General features: G+C 51.5%; 1 protein-coding gene across 2 annotated transcripts in view; it reads right to left on the reverse strand.

Moving 5' to 3' along the window:
* EPHA5 (EPH receptor A5) overlaps window positions 1–20,721 on the reverse strand; it is a 938,871-nt gene that overhangs the window by 39,906 nt on the left and 878,244 nt on the right. For both annotated transcript variants that reach the window (XM_069630489.1, XM_069630488.1), the window contains exon 15: window positions 17,315–17,508. In XM_069630489.1, the coding sequence (XP_069486590.1) occupies window positions 17,315–17,508 (194 nt within the window). The remainder of the gene's footprint in view (window positions 1–17,314; window positions 17,509–20,721) is intronic.

A 20,721-nucleotide genomic window follows, 5' to 3' on the forward strand; every position in this document is an offset into this window, starting at 1 on the left:
GCTGCAGTGTCGTAAATCTTTCAAAAGGTGTAATGTTTGATGGGACTGCAGGGGTGAGGAAGACACACACACACGCCCCCCCAAGTGCTATAAAAATAAAACACTTAATACCTGATCCAAAAAGCACTGTCCCCGAAGACCCTTCAAAAACCCACTTAGAATCCCAACACACACTATGTCACAAAAGACTGATATGCCCATGCATATGCCACATAGGGGGTCCTGGAAAACCAGATGGCAGCATAACATGACAGCCCAAAAAGCAACCTGCTAGCACAATTCAACAAGGAAGCCAACATTGTGGAGAATAGAGAAATCGAAACCCTATGACCAGCCATGAAATCAAATGAAGAATGAACGAATCACACTAATAGAAAGAGAAACACAGGACATCAAGCCAAATCACAGAGATGCTCACCGGCGACACATAGGATACACTGCAGCCTGATCAATGCACAGAAAATACATGAATGACCTACTAAGAAAATGGGGCATTGATATATTCTGTTGGATGGCTACAAACTGGTAGCACAAGAAGCTACCCCAATCAATGTCAAGCAATGTCAATGTCATGGCAATGTCAATGTTTTGGAAGCAAGACGACACGAAGCAACAACGGGTTCGATCCCCGGGTCCGCGCTTAGAAACCTCTGGGTGTTTAAGCGCGTTATAAATACGTAACTAAGACAAAAAAAAAACAACACAATTACACAACTAAGAAAAACAAACAATTCCTGTAACAGCGCCTCGATGCCTGTGGGCTGTGTGAGCGCTTTATAAATGTTAAATAAAATAAATGGCAGTCAGGACTGAAAGCTAAGAAGAGGGTTCACTCTGCACGAGGATCACCCCAGGGGGAGAACATCACCACCTATGAATGTTCCGGACTGCATGTCACTCCTAATCCAGTCTTGACTGGTGTGGTCGTCTATGCTTCAGGCTAATATACTGACCACTGTTACACAACCGCTTGTTTGCAGTGAGACCCCAGACATTGTACCCAATCGAACCAGAAGAAAAACATAATGGGCCTGATTTACACACATGGTTTCAAAGGGACTTTCCCATTTAAAAACATTTTTGTAAATCAGGCCACTGCGTATAAAGGTGAATGTTGTTGATCACAGGAGGTAACAGAAGGGAACGGTAACTAATATGGTAACATTTAAAAAGCCTGGCACCTTGATGTCAGAAAGCTTATTATTAAGAGTTTGTTCAATGCCATGTCATGCTAGACTTTATTTTAGTTCATTTTGATACAGTGTAGGTTGTATCTCCATCCAAATACAGTGACTGTCTGACACTCTATTGTATGAACTGATGGGTAAGTATGTCAGCATGGCTGCGGGGTGGCCACTCAATTAGGGTTTACACAACAGGTTGGATATGTTGAAATAATTCACTCACAATGGAACAGAAGGAACAAGTTACTTACCTGTAACTGTTGTTCTCCAGCATGGGTCTGGCATGGATTCACATGCTCATGAATATTCCCCGTCGTTAGGCTGGGAATCCCTGGTAAAGAAAAAATCAGTATCAGTTTCGTTTCTGATCTGTCTTTCTTAGTAGTAACCAATCACTGGTTTCTGGGTCATACTGCCCCCAGCCAATGACTGCCCTCCTCCTAAGCCCCTCCCCTGGCAGTCATCCTTAGATTTGGTAGCACGTAAAGTGGCAGTATGACCAAGTGAAGAGCCACAGAGGGGAAGGAGGGAGGGTTCGCATGTAAATCCATGCCAGACCCATGCTGGAGAACAACAGTTACAGGTAAGTAACTTGTTGCTTCTCCAGCATGGGGTCTGGCATGGATTCACATGCTCATGAATATAAGAATACATAGCAGTACACACATGCACAACCACGGGAGGTGGCAAGGCTCAACATTAAACATTACATAAAACTCAACAGTAAGCATCTCTTACCTCCTCACCATGCTCACCTTAAGCGAACAGGTTGCACAGCACTGCCTGGCTGACTCTGGACTCTTCCCTGGAATCCCGGCCGACGCAGTAGAATCTCGAGAAGGTGTGCGTTGACCTCCACGTAGCAGCCCTGCAGATGTCCAGCAGGGGCACACCAGACAAGAACGCTGTGGTAGCAGCGATCGCTCTGGTCGAATGGGCTCTCGGACGGCCGGGCAACGGTCGGTTTGCCAACCGATGACAGTGCATGATGCAGCCGGAGAGCCATCTGGAAATGGAAGCCTTCAAGAGAGCCTTCCCTTGTTTCACAGGTCCAAAGTTCACAAACAGCTGTGATGTCTTCCGAAAACTCTTCGTTCGGTCCATGTAGAACTTCAGCACTCTAGCTACATCCAGCGAGTGCAAAGTCCTCTCGGCCGGCGACGAAGGCGACGGGAAAAAGACTGGGAACACCAATGGCTCGTTGAGATGGAAGTCCGACGGCACCTTGGGCATGAAGGAGGGGTGCGTCCTCAGCACCACCCTCGTCTCGTAGAAAGTAAAGTACGGAGGCTTGCAGGAAAAGGCCTGAATCTCTCCCACGTGTCGTGCAGAGGTGACGGCCACAAGGAAGACTGTCTTCCACTACAGGAACTTGAACAGAGCCGAATGCAAAGGCTCGAATGGCGGGCCCAAGAGCCTGGTCAGCACCACGTTGAGCTCCCACGCCGGGGCTGGAGCCTTCACCGGCGGGAATGATCGGAACAGTCCTTTCATAAACTCCTTCACCAGGCGATGATACCACAGGGACGACCGTCCTGCAGTTCTGGTGTATTGGGAAATCGATGCCAGATGTATCTTGATGGAAGCGTGAGCTAGTCCAGCTTTGGCCAGCGACAGTAAGTATGGTAGCCCTTGAGGGGCTGTAATCCATAGAGGGTTAATCTTCTTTGCACGGCACCAGACAGAGAACCTCTTCCACTTGTGCCCGTAGCGCTTGAGAGCTGAGGATGCCCTGGCCTTTGCAAGAACCTCTCTGCAGTCAGCCGGGATATCGTACCCTCCAAGGAGCCAGGCCTGCAAGTTCAGCGACTCCGGGTCGTGATGAAGATTGGCGCCTCCTTCTCCGGAGGGAAGATCTGCCTCCATCGACAGTTTGACTGGTGGGGACGCTGACAAGTCCAGAAGGTCCGGGAACCAGATCTGTCTCAGCCACCTCGGTGCGACGAGGATCATCCTGCACCAGGACCTCTTGAGTTGGTTGATGAGCCTGAGCAGCAACGGCAACGGCGGGAATGCATACAGGAACAGGCCGTCCCAGGGGAACGAGAAAGCATCGCCCATGCTCCTCGGCTGGGGGAACCTGCTGGCGAACCTCTTGCACTTGGAGTTCGTCGCCCTCGAGAACAGGTCAACTTGGGGCTCGCCCTATCGCCGAAAGAGTTGATCCACTTGATCCTGGCATAGTTCCCACCCGTGGCATGAGCGCAGCTCCCTGCTGAGTGAGTCGGCGATGGTGTTTTTTATCCCTGCCAGATGAAAGGGTACCAGAAACATCCCCTGTGCTACGGCCCAATGCCACAGGTCCTGTGCTTCCTTGGATAGGGCTGGGGATATGGTTCCTCCCTGCTTCCGGATGTAGAACATCATGGTGGTGTTGTTGGTGCAGATCCTCACAACCTTGCCCTTGAGGGACGGGGGAAAAGACCTGAAGGCCCAGAAAACCGCTCGGAGCTCCAGGATGTTGATGTGGAGCGGTTTCTCCTCCGGGAGCCAAAGGCCTCTCGCGTGTAGATCTCCCATGTGCCCTCCCCCCGTCACCTGGTGAGCTGGGGTCTGAAAGTCCAGGCCTGCCCCACCACCGGATCGCCTGGTGGAATGTCTCGTTGAGAGAGATCCTGTCTTCGAAGCTGCCCGTCGCTTGCATCCAACGGGCATCGAGGAACTCCTGTAGAGGATGCATCCGCAGCCTGCACAAGCGCACTAGATATATGCACGAGGACATCATCCCGAGAAGGGACTTGATGGACCTTACCCTGGCCACGTCTGTGGCCAGCAGACGCTACACCTTACCCAGGATGGCCTTTGTCCTTTCCTCCGACAGCAAAGCTAGTCGCGCAACTGTATTGAGCGTCGCTCCCAGAAACAGTGCGACCTGCGACAGGACCAGGTGGGATTTGGGGAAGTTGATGGAGAATCCCAGGTCCATGAGCAGCTGGACGGTCTTTGTTGTGTGTTCAACGGCGAGATCCCTTGTTCTTGCCCGGATGAGCCAATCGTCCAGGTAGGAGTAGATGTGGACCCCCTGTAGGCGCAGCCACGCTGCCACTGGTGCCAGGCACTTGGTGAACACCCTGGGCGCCGACTTCAATCCGAATGGGAGTGCTTTGAACTGGTAGTGCCGTCCTTGGACCACGAACCTGTGGAACGTGCGGTTTCCTTTTAGAATGGGGATGTGAAAGTACGCATCCTCCAAATCCAACAACGATAGGAAGTTGCCTTCCTCCAACTGTCCCAGCACGTGCTGGAGGATGCTAGAGGGTGACCATCCGGAAATCTGTGCCTTGATGTACTTGTTTAATCGACGCAGGTCCAGGATGGGACGCCATCCGTCTGTCTTCTTTCTGACGACGAAGTATCTTGAGTATACTCCGGAGCCCTGGAGCCTCTTTGGGACGAGCTCGATGGCACCCTTTTTGAGCATCGTCTTTACCTCCAACAGCAGTTGAGGGACGTTTTTCTCCTTCCCGAACACGGGAGGAATGCGGGGGCACTTCTTTAGAAATTCAAGTGTGTGCCCCTGGGCCAGGGCATCTAGCACCCAACGGTCAGTGGAGATGGACTCCCACACGCTAACGAACCTCGTCAGCCGGCCTCCCACTGGGGTGCTTCGGTGGGGGCCCGATGCAACGGCCGGTTCAGTCTTGCTTGGCAGCCGCCTTGCCGCCTTGGCCTCCTTGGCGACGACGGCGAGATCCACCTGACTTGCCTCGTCCCCTGTGGGCTTCTTGCAACGAGGAACAGGCCGCTTGACGGTACGTCGAGGAGCCGCCACCGAATCCCTTGGAGGCGCCTTGCTTGCCTCCGGAGTTCCAAAAGGGCAGCCGTTGTTGCTGCAGAACTCCCAAGGCCCGAGCCGTCTCTGTGTCGGTCTTGATGGCCTGAAGGGACTCATCCACCGTCTTCCCAAACAGGTTGTTCCTGTCGAAGGGCATGTCCAAAACTTTGGCTTGTACATCTTGGCAGAAATCCGTCGCCTTGAGCCACCCCTGCCGTCGAAGGCAAACGCTGTTGCCCTATTGGTGGAAACCGGTGTCGCCAATGTCCGTGGTCACTGTTATCATGTGGTCTGACGCCACCTCACCCTCCTGCAGGATGTCCTCTTGTCGCCCGGGAGGAAGTCCAACAGGGGGGTGATGTTGTACCACAACTCCCTGTTGTAGCGGGCCACAATCGCTAGGGCATTGGCCGCCTTAATTGTCGTCGCCGCAGAAGAGATGACTCGTCGTCCCATGGTATCTAGTTTCTTTCCCTCACCGTCCGGCGGGGATGTAGAAGTCGAAGCCGATGCCCCCCTGCTTTCTTCTTGGCCGCTGCCGAGACGACCGAATCCGGGGTCGGTTGCGCTCTAAGGCACAAAGGGGCGGCGTCGGGGACCCGGTACTTCTTCTCGTACCGGTCCCTCTTGGCAGGCGTCGTGGACGGGTTCTTCATGAGAGCAGGTCCCTCGTCCCATATGTCATCCAGCAATGGCACCGCAAGGATCGTCTTCCTCTTAGCCTGCGCCGTTGGTAGAGGAAGCCTTCCTTCTTCTTCTCTTGGGGCAGAGCTGGAAAAGCTTGGACACCCTTGCAGTCATGGCGTGAAACAAGCGGATTTCGTTGGGCGGGGATGCCCGTGGAATCGGCGACGGGAGGTCAGTCCCGTCGTCACCGCCGTCATCATCCGTCCCCGTCGTGGCCGTATCTGTTCCAGTGTCATCCCTCGGGATCGGGGAAGGAGACAAAGGCTTAGAGGGCCGTGAGGGCTGAAAATGTGGGATTGGATGAATCCTCCTCCTCTTGTTTGGACGGCTTCCCGACGGACCCAGCTCAGTCGGGTTGTCCGTTGGGGGTAGGGGCAATTTCGTCCTTATCTCCGTGCATAAGGCTTGAATTGCTGTCAAAATGGCCCCCGAGTTGTCCTGTGGCTCGGGCTGCGACGGGTGCGGCGGTTGCTCCTCCTCCACGGGAGCTGCATTATCGCCACCCTCGCTCTCGTTGTCACCCTCATCGGGATCCCTCCCGTGGGAACGGGCCTCTTCCAAATTCTTGTCGAGTCCCTCTTCGACTTCGACCAGCTCTTCCTCGGAGGCTGTGTCCGTGTCCGTAATGGCCACCGCCCCCCCCTCTTTTTCCACCGGGGTCTTCATGGGGGTCTTCTCGATGGGCCTCTCCGCGGAGGCAGGGAAACTCTGGGCCCTGAGGTTGCCTCCAGTGGGCTAGCCTCCACAGGCTTTGCCAGGGATGCAGCAACTCCCTCAATAGAGGCCTTGGCCGGGTGAATCAAGGCCTTCACCACCCTGGGCGCGCTTGAGGCCTTCACCTTAGGGGGATGGTCACCGCCTTGCTCCCCTTTGGCCAGTTCCTTCGAGATCGACTGCGGCCTCTCCAGAAGCTTAGCCGGTTCTCGGATTTCCTCTTCCCCGAACCAGAGCATTGGCTCGTGATTGATGGCGTCAGTGAAGGTGCGCCCTGCCTGGCAGCTGAGGAGCCCAACCGTTTGGCACTCCCGTTGCCCGTGGACTCACGGTGCTTTGCCTTCGGTTGGGCCCCCGTTGCCGGGGTGCCCTGACAGGACTTAGAAGACCGCTCGGACTTCTTCTTCTTTTCACCTGTTGGGCTCTTACCTTCCAGCCAGTTGGCGAGACGGGTCCGACGATCCCTCATGGTCCGTTCCGACATGTTCACGCAAAACGCACAGTCCTTCTCCACGTGCGTTTTGTCCTCGTGAAGGCAGTAGAAGAACCTTGAGTGCTCGTCCTCCTTGAACAGGTTCTGTAGCTTGCATCCAGGGCAGTTCCTGAACAGCTTGCCGGGTGTCGAGCTTCCTTTCTCCTGGGCCATGTCCACGAGGTAGGCCTCAGAACTTCTGGAATCCTGCAAGAAGCGTAGCTCGATGAAAATGTCACCCTTGAGGGGCGTAGAAAATTCCAAAATGGGTCCCCGTTGATCGGAAGAAGAAACGGTGCAGCTTGAGCCTCGATTTAACCGAAAAATGAGATAAATCTCTTTGAAAAAGTGCGAAAATGCAAAAAAGCTCGAGAGCTATAGTACGAGGACTCCCAGCACTTGAACGTGCGGTAAAAATCTGAGTATGGCTGCCAGGGGCAGGGCTTAGGGAGAGGGCAGTCATTGGCTGCGGGCAGTATGACCCAGAGACCAGTGATTGGTTACTACTAAGAAAGATACATCAGAAACAAAACTGATACTGATTTTTTCTTTACCGAGGATTCCCAGCCTGACGATGGGGAATATTCATGAGCATGTGAATCCAGCCCAGACCCCATGCTGGAGAAGAGCAAACTCCCTTCTACCTCCTTCCCCAGCCTGAACAACCAAAATGTCCTAGTTCCATGGACAGAATGGGGGAGGGGAACAGCAGAAACCTTTAAATTAAGGTGGGTCTTGATCTGTAGCTCCTCTGGGTGAAAACTCTGAACTGGGCTTCCCAGCTGTTCTTGAGGACTGCTAGGAACTTCATGGAAATTGTTAAACTGGTATGGGAGGCAGGATTCCTGTTGGGCTGAGGCAGGGCTTCTGGGAGGTAATATGCATATCCCAGACTCGTCTATCCTTCTCAGCCTGGGCTGCAGTTACTGTGTCTTGTTAATAGAGGGCACCATGGGGGTTTTAGATCAAACAGAGTGTACAGTCTGCTTACCAGTTTATACTTACAGGTCTACCTCTCGTGCTAGGGCCCATTTCCTGAACTGAGTGCTGCTCACATATATTATTTATGTATTTGGGTCTTTTGCGGCGTGCATATATAAAAAAAAAAACAACACAGCACCATACATGTAACAGAGCTAATATTACAAAGCAGCAGCTCTAAGGGCAAACAAACTACACCGGGCAGAATGCATCCGAATGTTAACCTATCCAGAAAAAGAGTTTTTCAACATCATAAATGAAATGACAAATCCAAACAACTAATGCATCAAATCTCCATTATCTTCTCAAACACTAATCAATGACAACATTAATCTCTTATAAAAACAAAGCCAAGGACATCTAAGCCAGTCATAGCTGCAGGCGAACAAACACAAATCAAGAAACATTTGTGGATGATCCCACAAGTAGCATACACATGCTCAAACAATTTAAACCCATCCCCAAAATGGAAATGTCTTGCCCCCACACATATAAAAAGCCATTCGTAACAAGGAAGCTCCGGAATTCATGTACTCATCACTGGTTATTAGAATAAGTTAACTATGCTTCCAAGTAGCCTACATAAAACCATTGCTCAAAAACATAAATGAAAATCTGGAAGACTTCACAATCTTTAGACTAATAAAAAAAAGGATTGGGAGCACAATTCCAGGAAAGTTAGGTTTATTCTCAAATCCAGGAACATATCAATTCGAACAAAACCCTGGACCACACCCAATCAGGATTTAGACCCAGGAGAGGGGCAGAATCAGAGGTTCTACACTTACAAAACCACCTCAAAACCAATGCAGAAGCGAGCATCTTGGCCCTCATACTCCAAGACATCACCACAACCTAGGCACAGTATGACACCTGATACTAATTACAAACTGTAAAGAAGCAGGATTATTGTATCTCCTCACATGAAACACCTATGTAGGAGAAATCCGAATCATCATCAAAATGACACATATTCTGACCTCACATGATGCCTTGGATAAAATAATGCGTGGAACCATCGTAAAACTCAACACCAACAAGATGAAGATCATGATTTCCACCATCCAACGCTACACCTCAGACAACAATCACATGACTTACTGAGATGGGTACTTGTCCAGAGGCATTAAAAGTCGTCAGGAAGTTAGGGATTATGTAGAACAACCGACTTTCTCTATAAGCACACATTAACAATGTGGTCAAGAAATGCATTTATCGCCTATGCTCAGTCATGCGGAAAATACCCTTCCACACATTCCCACATAAAATTGTCACATAACGTACGGACTCATCACTGGTTATATGGAACAAGTTACTTACCTGTAACTGTTGTTCTCCAGCATGGGTCTGGCATGGATTCACATGCTCATGAATATTCCCCGTCGTCAGGCTGGGAATCCTCGGTAAAGAAAAAACCAGTATCAGTTTCGTTTCTGATCTGTCTTTCGTAGTAATAACCAATCACTGGTCTCTGCGTCATACTGACCACAGCCAATGACTGCCCTCTACCTAAGCACCGCCTCTGGCAGCCATCTTCAGATTTGGAAGCACGTGAAGTGGCAGTATGACCAAGTGAAGAGCCGCAGAGGGGTAGGCGGGAGGGTTCGCATGTGAATCCATGCCAGGAGAACAACAGTCTCCATGCTGGAGAACAACAGTTACAGGTAAGTAACTTGTTCCTTCTCCAGCATGGGGTCTGGCATGGATTCACATGCTCATGAATAAAGAATACATAGCAGTACACACATGCACAACCACGGCAGTTGGCAAAGGCTCAACATTAAGCAGTACATCAAACTCAACATTAAGCATCTTACCTCCTCACCAGGCTCACCTCAGGCGAACAGGTTGCGCAGCACTGCTTGGCCGACCCTGGACTCCTCCCTGGAATCCCGATCGACGCAGTAGAATTTCGTGAAGGTGTGCGTCGACCTCCACGTAGCAGCCCTGCATATGTCCAGCAGGGGCCCACCAGAAAGGAATGCCGTGGTAGCTGCGATCGCTCTGGTGGAATGGGCTCTCTGACGGCCAGGCAGCGGTCGGTTTGCCAACCGATGACAGTACATGATACAGCCGGAGAGCCATCTGGAAATGGAAGCCTTCGAGAGAGCCTTCCCTTGATTGACAGGTCCAAAGTTCACAAAGAGTTGTGACGTCTTCCGAAAACACTTCGTGCGGTCCACGTAGAACTTCAGCGCTCTAGCCACATCCAGCGAGTGCAAAGTCCTCTCAGCCGGCGACAAAGGCGACGGGAAGAACACAGGCAACACCAAGGGTTCGTTGAGATGGAAGTCCGACGGTACCTTGGGCATGAAGGAGGGGTGCGTCCTGAGCACTACCCTCGTGTCGTGAAAAGTCAAGTACGGGGCCTTGCATGAAAGGGCCTGGATCTCTCCCACCCGTCGTGCGGAGGTGATGGCCACAAGAAACGCTGTTTTCCACGACAGAAACTTCAACGGGGCCGAGTGCAGAGGCTCGAACGGAGGTCCCATGAGCTTGGTCAGCACCACGTTCAGCTCCCACGCCGGGGCCGGAGCCTTCACCAGCGGGAACGATCTGAACAGTCCCTTCATGAACTCTTTCACCAGACGATGAGACCACAAGGACGTCCGGCCCGTGGTTCTGGTGTATCGGGAGATCGCAGCAAGATGAATCTTGATGGACGTGTGCGCCAGTCCAGCTTTGGCCAGCGTCAGCAGGTACGGCAGAACCTGGGGAGCCGTAATCCGTAGAGGGTTAATCTTCTGTGAGTGGCACCAGACAGAGAACCTCTTCCATTTGTGTCCGTAGCATTTAAGAGTCGAGGACGCCCTGGCCTTTGCAAGAACCTCTCTGCAGTCGGCCGGTATGTCGTATCCTCCAAACTCTAGCGCTGAAGGAGCCAGGCCTGCAAGTTCAGCGATTTCGGGTTGTGGTGGAGGATGGCGCCTCTTTCCCTGGAGAGTAGATCCGCGTCCACCGGCAGCTTGATTGGCGGGGACGCTGACAAGTCCAGAAGGTCCGGGAACCATATCTGCCTCGGCCACGCAGGTGCGACGAGGATCATCCTGCACCGTGACCTCTTGAGCTGGTTGACGAGCCGGATTAGCAGTGGCAAAGGAGGCAACGCGTAGAGGAACAGGCCCTCCCAGGGGAACGAGAAAGCATCGCCCATGCTCTTCGCCTGGGGAAACCTGCTGGCGAACCTCCGGCACTTGGAGTTCGTCGCCGTCGCGAACAGGTCGATCTGGGGTGTGCCCCACCGTCGGAAGAGGCGATCCACTAGATCCTGCCGTAGTTCGCACTCGTGGCACGAGCGCAGCTCCCTGCTGAGTGAGTCGGCGATGGTGTTTTTTATCCCTGCCAGATGAAACGGCACCAGAAACATCCTTTGGGCGACGGCCCAATGCCACAGGTCCTGCGCCTCCTTGGACAGCGCTGGAGACCTGGTTCCGCCCTGTTTCCTGATGTAAAACATGGTGGTGGTGTTGTCGGTGAAGATCCTCACCACCTTGCCCTTGAGGGACAGAAGGAAGGACCTGAGGGACCAGAACACTGCACGGAGCTCCAGGACGTTGATATGGAGAGACTTCTCCGTCGGGAGCCAAAGGCCTCTCGCGTGCAGATTTTCGGTGTGCGTTCCCCACCCTTCCAGGGAGGCATCCGTGGTCACTGTCTCCTGGTGGTCTGGGGTCTGGAAGTCCATGCCCGCCGTCAGATGCGCGCGGTTGCCCCACCACCGGACCGCTCGGCGGAAACTCTCGTCGAGTGTGATCCTCTCCTCGAAGCTGCCCGTCGTTTGGATCCAGCGCGCGTCCAGGAACTCCTGCAACGGGCGCATCCGGAGCCTGCACATGGGAATGAGGTAGATGCAGGAAGACATCATTCCGAGGAGGGACTTGATGGACCTCACCTTGGCCGCGTCGGAAACCAACATCCGCTGTACCTTGCCCAGGATGGACCTGGTCCTTTCCTCCGACGGGGAGGCCAGAAGGGACACTGTGTCGAGCTTCGCTCCCAGAAACAGTGCCGCGGGTACCAGGTGGGACTTGGCGTAGTTCACGGAGAATCCCAGGTCCGTGAGAAGTTGGACGGTCCTTGCCGTGTGCTCCACGGCGAGCTCCTTCGTCTTGGCTCGGATGAGCCAGTCGTCCAGGTAGGGGTAGACGTGGATCCCCTCGCGGCGCAGCTGCGCCGCACCGGTGCAAGGCACTTGGTGAATACCCTGGGTGCCGACCGTAGTCCGAAGGGGAGGGCTTTGAACTGGTAGTGACGCCCTTGGACCACAAACCTGAGGAATTTTCGGTGCCCCTTTAGGATGGGAATATGGAAGTAGGCATCCTCCAAATCCAACGACGACAGAAAGTCTCCTTCCTCCAGCTGACCCAGGACGTGCTGGAGTGTGACCATCCGGAACTTCTGCGCCTTGATGAACTTGTTCAGACGTCGCAGGTCTAGGATGGGGCGCCATCCTCCCGTCTTCTTCTTCACGAGGAAGTATCTCGAGTAAACTCCGGAGCCCCGAAGCCTCTTTGGGACGAGTTCGATGGCGCCCTTCCTGAGCATCGCCTTTACCTCCAGGAGAAGCTGAGGGACGTGAAGCTCTTTCCTGGCCACGGGGGGGACGCGCGGGCACCTTCTTTGAAACTCGAGCGCGTGGCCCCGGGCTAAGGCGTCCAGCACCCAACGGTCGGTGGAGATGGACTCCCACACGCTGACGAAGCTCGCCAGCCGGCCTCCCACCGGGGTGCTTCGGTGGGGGCCCGACCCCACGGCCGGTTCAATCCTGTTTCGACGAGGCTTTGCCGCCTTGACCTCCTTGGCGACGACGGCGGGGTCCGCCAGACTTGCCTCGTCCTCTGTAGGCCTCCTGAGACGACGAGCGGGCCGCTTGACGGTAGGTGGAGAAACTGCCGCCGGAACCTTTGGAGGCGCCCTTGCCTCCACTGCTCCGAAAGGACGTCCGTCGTTGCTGCAGAACCCCAAGGGCCCGGGCCGTCTCAGTGTCCGCTTTAATGGCCTGAAGGGAATCGTCCACTGTTTTCCCAAACAGGTTGTTCCCATCGAACGGCATGTCCAGGACTCTGGTCTGTACGTCTTGACGGAAGTCCGTAGCCTTGAGCCATCCACGCCGCCTAAGGCACACGCCGTTGCCCAACTGGCGAAACCCAGTGTCGGCGATGTCCGTCGCAATAGTGATGGCGTGGTCCGACGCCACCTCACCTTCCTGTAGGATCTCCAGGGCATCCGCCCTCTTGTTGTCCGGTAGGAAGTCCAGCAGGGGAGCCAGTTTGTACCATAGCTCCCTGTCGTAGCGGGCCACGATAGCCAAGGCGTTGGCCGCTTTAATCGTCGTCGCTGCAGACGAGATGACCCTGCGTCCCATAGTGTCCAATTTCTTTCCCTCGCCGTCCGGTGGGGAAGTCGATGTGGAGGCCGCACCCCCCCCCGCTTTCTTCCTGGCCGCCGCGGAGACGACGGAGTCCGGGGTAGGCTGCGCCCGGAGGCACAGGGGGGCCGCGTCCGGGACCCGGTACTTCTTCTCGTACCGGTCTCTTCTAGCTGGCGTCGTGGAAGGGTTCTTGAGGAGGGCGAGGCCCTCATCCCAAATGTCGTCCAGTAGAGGCACCGCGAGGACAGTCTTCCTCTTGGCCTCGCGCCGTTGATAAAGGAATCCTTCCTTTTTCTTCTCCTCAGGGCAGAGTTGGAAAAGCTCGGATGCCCTGGCGATCATGGAGTGGAACGATCCAATCTCGTCGGGCGGAGAAGCCCTGGTGGGAGGTGACGACGGTAGATCCTCGTCGTATACCTCGTCGTCCGTACCCGTCGCTGCCGTGTCAGTCCCCGTATCATCCCCTCGGGTGGACGGGGAGGAGGGCTGGACGGGGCGCGACGGCTGAAAAGGAGGTGGAGGGTGAATCCTTCTTTTCTTGGGCGGGGGAACACCAGAAGGTCCCGGATCCCCCGACGGGAGAGGTTCCTCCGTCGGCAACGGTAGTCTTGTCCTTATCTCTGAACATAAGGACTGTATAGCCAACAAAATGGCCGCCGAGTTGTCTTGCGGCGCTGGCAGAGGGGAATCCGACGGGCGATCAGGGGCCCCGTCGGCACCCTCGACGATGTCGTCGTCGCCTGCGTCGGGATCCATCCCGACGGGCCGGTCTTCTTCCACGCCAAGGCCGTGGCTTAAGACCTCAATCAGCTCCTCCTCCGAGGTTGAGGCCGAATCTACGATGACGCCCTGCCCCCCCTTTTTCTTCCCCGCCGGGGATTTCACGGGGGTCCTATCGATGGGCACAAAAGAGGACTCCCTCCGAGGTGGCAGGGAGACTCTGAGCCCCGAGGTCGCCACCACTGGTGTAGCCTCCACAGGCTGAGCCAGGGCCGCCGCGACAGTATCGATAGAGGGCTTGGCCGGATGGATTAAGGCCTTCACCACCTTAGGTGCGCTCACCTCCTTATCCTTGAGGGGGGGACACTGCCTCGCTCCCCCTCCGATGGGGCCTTCGAGCTCGACCGGGGCCTCTCCAGGAGCTTCGCCGGGTGCTCGCCCTTCCTCTTACCTGACCCAGAGCGTTGGCTCGTGGCTAAAGGTGCCGGGGAGGGTGCGCCCTGCCTGGCGCCCGTAGAGCCCGACTGTTCGGCGCTCCCGGTGCCAGCGGACTCGCGGTGCTTGGCCTTGTGTTGGACCCCCGTCGCCGGGGCGTCCTCAAAGGTCTTAGAAGACCGCTCGGATTTCTTCCTCTTCTTCTCGCCTGACGGGCTCTTCCCTTCCATCCAGTTGGCGAGACGTTGATGGCGGTCCTTCATGGTCCGCTCCAACATGTTGCCGCAAAACGCACAGTCCTTCTCCACGTGCGTCTTGTCCTCATGTAAGCAGTAGAGACAAAAGGAGTGTTCGTCCTCCTTAAAGACGTTCTGCAGCTGGCATCCAGGGCAGATCCTGAACAGCTTTCCGGGCGTCGAGCTTCCCTTCTCCTGGGCCATGTCCGGGCCTGAGAAACTTCTGGAGTCCTCCAAAAGCATAGCTCGACGAAATCTTTACCCTTGAGGGGCGCAGACGAATCCGACACGGGTCCCCGTTGATCGGATGGAGAGTCGGTGGAGCTTGAGGCTCTTTTGACCGAAAAAAACGAAGTTTTTGAGAAAAAACGTGAAAAAATAGCACTAACGCTCGAGAGCAATAGCACGAGGATCCCAACACATGAACGTGCGGTAAAAATCTGAAGATGGCTGCCAGAGGCGGTGCTTAGGTAGAGGGCAGTCATTGGCTGTGGTCAGTATGACGCAGAGACCAGTGATTGGTTATTACTACGAAAGACAGATCAGAAACGAAACTGATACTGGTTTTTTCTTTACCGAGGATTCCCAGCCTGACGACGGGGAATATTCATGAGCATGTGAATCCATGCCAGACCCCATGCTGGAGAACAACTATTAACAATATCAACATTATCTATCTAGACATTTTTAGAACCCTGCTGTGAGCCTGCTACCGAGAGTGGAAAGGAAACACCACATAACAGCAACTCTAAGAAGAACTTAACTGGCCACCAGTGAAGACAAAAATAGCTCTCTGCATCAGCCACTGGGTTTTCATGGCTATGGAGGGCAGTTCTTATAATGGAAGATTATCTCACACCATCATAAAAGACCTTTCAGAACCAGCAACTATGTAGTCCTAACAACTCCAATACATCATAAAAGAGACACAGCGGACTGGTATTCTGTCATTATCCAGCGTCACAAAAAACTCTGGATCTCACTTTCAAGGCAAATTCCTATAACCCATTAGTATCTTACCTTCTAGAAAATTCTAAACAGCTAGCTCTTCAAGAAAACGTAATCAACAAAGTCAGCACCATTACATCCGATGCCAGGTGCTGCATTGAACCAGAGACAACACTCAGACAGTAATATCTGGGAAACTGCCTATAAGTTTAAACCTAGGTTTGTTCAGGACGGATCTATCAATGAAAAAATACAGAAATCCAACTCTGGGATCAAAACCCAAGGATTACCGCCCATTCAGAAAAAACCACAAGCCTCCTAAGTGTGACATACACAAATCACAACCTTGCACTGCATTTTCACATTCAAGACGGCGTGTTAAGGTGTCAAGGCACCGCCAAGATGGCTAACGCCCACAGACGGTGATCAGGCAGGACGAGTCACGTGGGGCCCTCCCAAACCCATTCCATGAGGTGCCCGACTTTAATTGTCTCGATTGTGATCCTACTCCAAAGTGCCCAATGTATTTTGCTCCCAGGTCCCCTACTGTGAGTCTGCTTGCTGGGATTTTCTCCCACGTGTTATTTGCTCCTCAATGTCGGGTTGTAGATTGCCCATTGTGATTGCATTCTACGGGTGCTACTGGGACACCGGCCACTGTGATGTGCACCTGGACACCTCGACTGAGATTTCCCACTGGCATGAGTTCACTCCACTGTTTCACAACGTTGTCTACTTGGGCTCATCGGCTTTTATCACTCTTTTCGGTATCAGTCTCTGCACATAGTCCATTACTAGGGATACCAACCCGCCCTACGGCGCATAGGATGACCTCTCACATTTACGCTACCAAAGGGGTACCAAAACCAGAACATTGCCATGGACACAGTAGATGTATGCACCAAAGGCCCACTGAGGGCTCAGCAGGCCCGTCCCCACATTAACACTCTGAATATCTCCATTCCAACATATAACAATACACATATTAACAGGCCAACTGAATACCCCTCCCTACAGGCATTACACAGCAAAAGCTACACCTCTCCAAACCACTTGCATATCACCCTGCACGCCAATGCATCCTCGAACCACAGAAACACAAGGCTTCCCATCAGACACAGATGCCTCAATGTCCCCAACACAGGCAACCCAGCAACAGACATTCACACAACATGCGGGTACTTCCGAACTGCAGGTGTCAGCACAACAGCAAAGCTATGTTACCCACTGTCCCCACAATCAAGCCCCTCCAAATCCCCTTCCTTTTTTCGGATCTGTCAGAGTGCTGAACATGTAAACACGGGAGAGTGCATTTTAAAACCCAATAACATGACATACATTTCAAGACGATCAAAATAAGTAATATAATTTCGAAAGGCATGGGAAACAATGGTTTGTAGATGTTTTTCCTTGTCAAGAAAATAATCACATGTTTTAATTCAGAGCGGATTATAAATCCGATTAAATAACACATGTGCTCCAATAATTAGCATCACCCCCTAAAAGAATGCCGAACAGTATGTGTGACCTCACTTTTTCACTCGGCTCGCCAACCTGCTTTTATTTGTTTGCCATTCACAGACAATCTCAGGAAAAACTATAAACCGCAGTCACACAAGTCAATGGCTAATGCCAAGGAGATTTGGAAATGTGTTTTTTTTTTAACAGTGCGCTGTTTGATTAAGCGGGAAGCGGCTAAACCTAATGGTCAAGAAGCGTTTCATGTGGAAAATCACAGCATCAATCTTAATTAGGCGTGGCGGGAAACAGACGTGGCACGGCGCAGTGTACCTGTTTGATGCATTCACCAGTGTCTTCAGGCTGCTCGGATTCCGGATGAGCTTGTCCAGCAGGCCGACAATTTCCTCAAACTTGGGCCTGCTGTTCCGGTCTTTCTGCCAGCAGTCCAGCATGAGCTGGTAGAGAGCAGCAGGGCAGTCCATGGGACTTGGCAAGCGGTAGGCTTCCTCCACGGCTTTGATGACCTAATGGAGACAAAGTACACGAGCTGATGTCCTCTTAGTAAAAACGCGTAGCAGGGGAGAGATCGGGGAGGCTGTCAGGAATGTGTGATTAATTTAAAAGCGCTGATCTTGGAACAAGAAAACATGATGAGATTAACTCTTGAAAAAAGGAACATTTAAAATATGTTCACACACACACACATCACACATTGCACAATCTCAAATCCTGCTTCCATTGTAGGCAGGACACTAGAATCATATATTCCTTGCTTTCCTCCCCCATGACTGTAACCGCGGTGATTCAAATGGCGGTAGTGATACGCAGAAGTTAAGTCGCCTCCTCTGAATCCTTTCAGAGGCAGACACTCAAAGCATTGGAATTGAATTTCTCATCTATTTCCTATTTATTCCTCACACCAAATATGCTAAGCACGATCTGACGTGATTCTGGGATGGGGCTTTTAACACAGTTAGCTGACTGCTGCCTCTTGCGTGAGGTTTCTTCTCCAACAGCACGCGTTCCGAATGTTCTATTTGCCTGATTGATGGATACTGGTTTGTGTCCGATAAGGCAAAAAAACAAAATGCTGGACTTTGAGTCAGTTAGTAGTTATTAAATAGTGTCTGATCAGATAGTTATCACCCATATTATATTCTAAAATAGTAAATGTGCATTAAATGTTGTCGTCGGCAGGATGTAATATTTACATTGTACACTGTAATATTTTTGCCTCCACAGCGATTATAAATTTATCAGACTATAAGACAAACCACATCAGGGCAATGGGCCCAGTCACACATTAACACTCACGAGGAAGCTTATGCACTTCTAGTGTCGTCGTCAAAATCAATAAAATATGCTAAGATGGCCGCCAGGGAATTGTAAAAGTAGCACTGTCAGAAAAGTCAGATTCCCTTTTCATTTTCTATGGTGGCGACACAGCACAGAGACAGGCAGCCAGATAAGCCGCATCAGGCATATATTACGAGGGTGACAGACATGGTATGAGGCAACTGTAGACTGGCGAACTGAGGTGCACAGGGAAAGAAATGTGGGTGGGGGTGAGGTGGTCAGATGCCTCAGATTGTAGGCCAATGCCACCATTATGTGATCGCATTCAGAGCCATCTGATTCTCGTTGGCACATATCCCAATAACCACAACACAAAGGCAAAGGTAACCGTTTCACATTTGAGAGTTATATATAGTATCCTATGTTCGGGCGCAAGCCCATTGAAACGTTAAGTGGGGTTTCTTCCGGTGAAACTGCTGAGCAATTATCATTGAGATATGCATTATCGATTGTGAATAGCGATTGGCTGATTTTGACCGGCAGGGTCTTGCAATTGGTGTGTGGCTAAATATTGAAAACCATTCAGTGTTGTAGTATCCTACTGGGGCACGCACACATCATGTCAGATCTGGTAAAGTGGTCAGTGGTTGGCCAATTTCTGATTTCAGAAGCCCGGCTGGGAAATGAAGGAGGCCTACTCCCAGCAAGACTAGCTATGCAGTTATATCATAAGCCCGAACACGCTGCTAGTTCTGTCTCTTCAGCTACATGTTTTGGAAAATGCTGAAACTTGCACTGAACAATGGGCTTGAGTCTCTTAAAAATCCATTCCCTAATGTGGAACTGCGCTGGGCTGAAAGCAAGTGGCTGGACTCTTTACTACCTATGAGCTTGTCTCCGGTAAAATGCCTAAGTGGGATGTGCGGCCTCTGCACAGATCTGTGGATGACTTGCAGGTCCCGCATTCAAAACTTTCAATGGCCACCTTGGTCGTTCATCCCTTTGAGGCTGATAATATGACATCCAGTGATTTTACCGAAAAAGCAATTTCGATGTTTTTTTAATAATTGAAAATCCATCAAAATTACTGATTAAAAAAAAAAAATATATATATATATATATATATATATATATAGATATATATATATATATGATTGGTTAATGGGTTAAAATAGGTGGGGAGGGGTTGGGTGGGCAGTTAAAACATAGGGAAACGGTGGGCTTGGAGGAGGACCCCCGAAATAAAAAAAAATACATTGAAAAAAAGTTTGCAGTAAAATCACAGGTAACCGATTACATGAGTGCCATTCACTTGCGGAATAATATAGCCTATGAGGAAAGCAATAAGAGACAATCCAGTTTGCCCCTTGCTCGTTATTATAGGTCATTAGTAATATTGTTTCCATTTCTGCAGCACTCGTTACGCAGGCGAGGCGCTTGGGAAGCAGAAGTGTGGTGCCCAGTCACACTTTCGAATGAATACTTTTAACATGCAAAAGTTCCGAATGCAAAGCATTAAAAAAAAAAACATTCAAAACTTTTTCAATGCTTTTGTGTCAGAACTTTTGTATTTCGAAAGTTAAAGTTTTACTTTCGAAATTATCACTATGAACCTAGCGAAGCTTCTGCTTGTGTCCAATACTCCTTTCTTTAATCAGTCTTGCAGTATCTCTGGTGAAGTGCTGAGCAGCACATCAGTTGCCATTGGTTTATTTATTCCACATACTCTGCACTTAAGCTTCCTACCTGGAAAGGGTATTCTGACCACAGATCAATGGAGCATGTGATCATTTCCTGCACACTCATGCTAGAAAGGTGACATTTATGAATGGATGAGAACAAAAATGATCTAATGGTGACATTATTCAATGTTCGATCATGCCGCAAGGCCTCTGAGACCAAGTGACTATAGATAAGAAAAGCAATGTTTTATGAAACAAAAATAGCGATGAGGCTCTGGAAGGATGAAGAGATGCTGTGCTGAAAGGTGGACGTGTGACTGCTAGGGACAGCGGCATGTGAACATGTAAATGCCAGACATTGAGGTGATTCTTTCAAATGGACTGAATGCCGCCCGCCAGTGGTTGGGGAATCTGTAACCTTCTTATGCCGAGGCTTGTATTGGCCACTGCATGTAGCATCAAGATAGACAATGCTTATTTCCAAAACATCGCTTTCTATTTTGAGCTTATTTGGCAAGTGATTGTAGAATTAAAACAAAATACGTGCAAATAACCTTATGTTGTGAACACCAGGCACTTTTCTTATACAACAAATACATTCATAGGACAAATAATTAAGTTGTTGATATTGGTGTAGGCTGACTGCAAAGTGGGCTAGTGAGCCAAGGAGTGGTATAGGTAGGCATTGTCAATTTCATGTCGCGTACAAGCAGGTGGAAGGCACGGCTCACAACCGTGTTCATCAGGTATAGGGAAGGA

This window comes from Ambystoma mexicanum, chromosome 6q (assembly GCF_040938575.1).
Source record: "Ambystoma mexicanum isolate Mex_15411 chromosome 6q, UKY_AmexF1_1, whole genome shotgun sequence".
NCBI classification, from domain to species: domain Eukaryota; kingdom Metazoa; phylum Chordata; class Amphibia; order Caudata; family Ambystomatidae; genus Ambystoma; species Ambystoma mexicanum.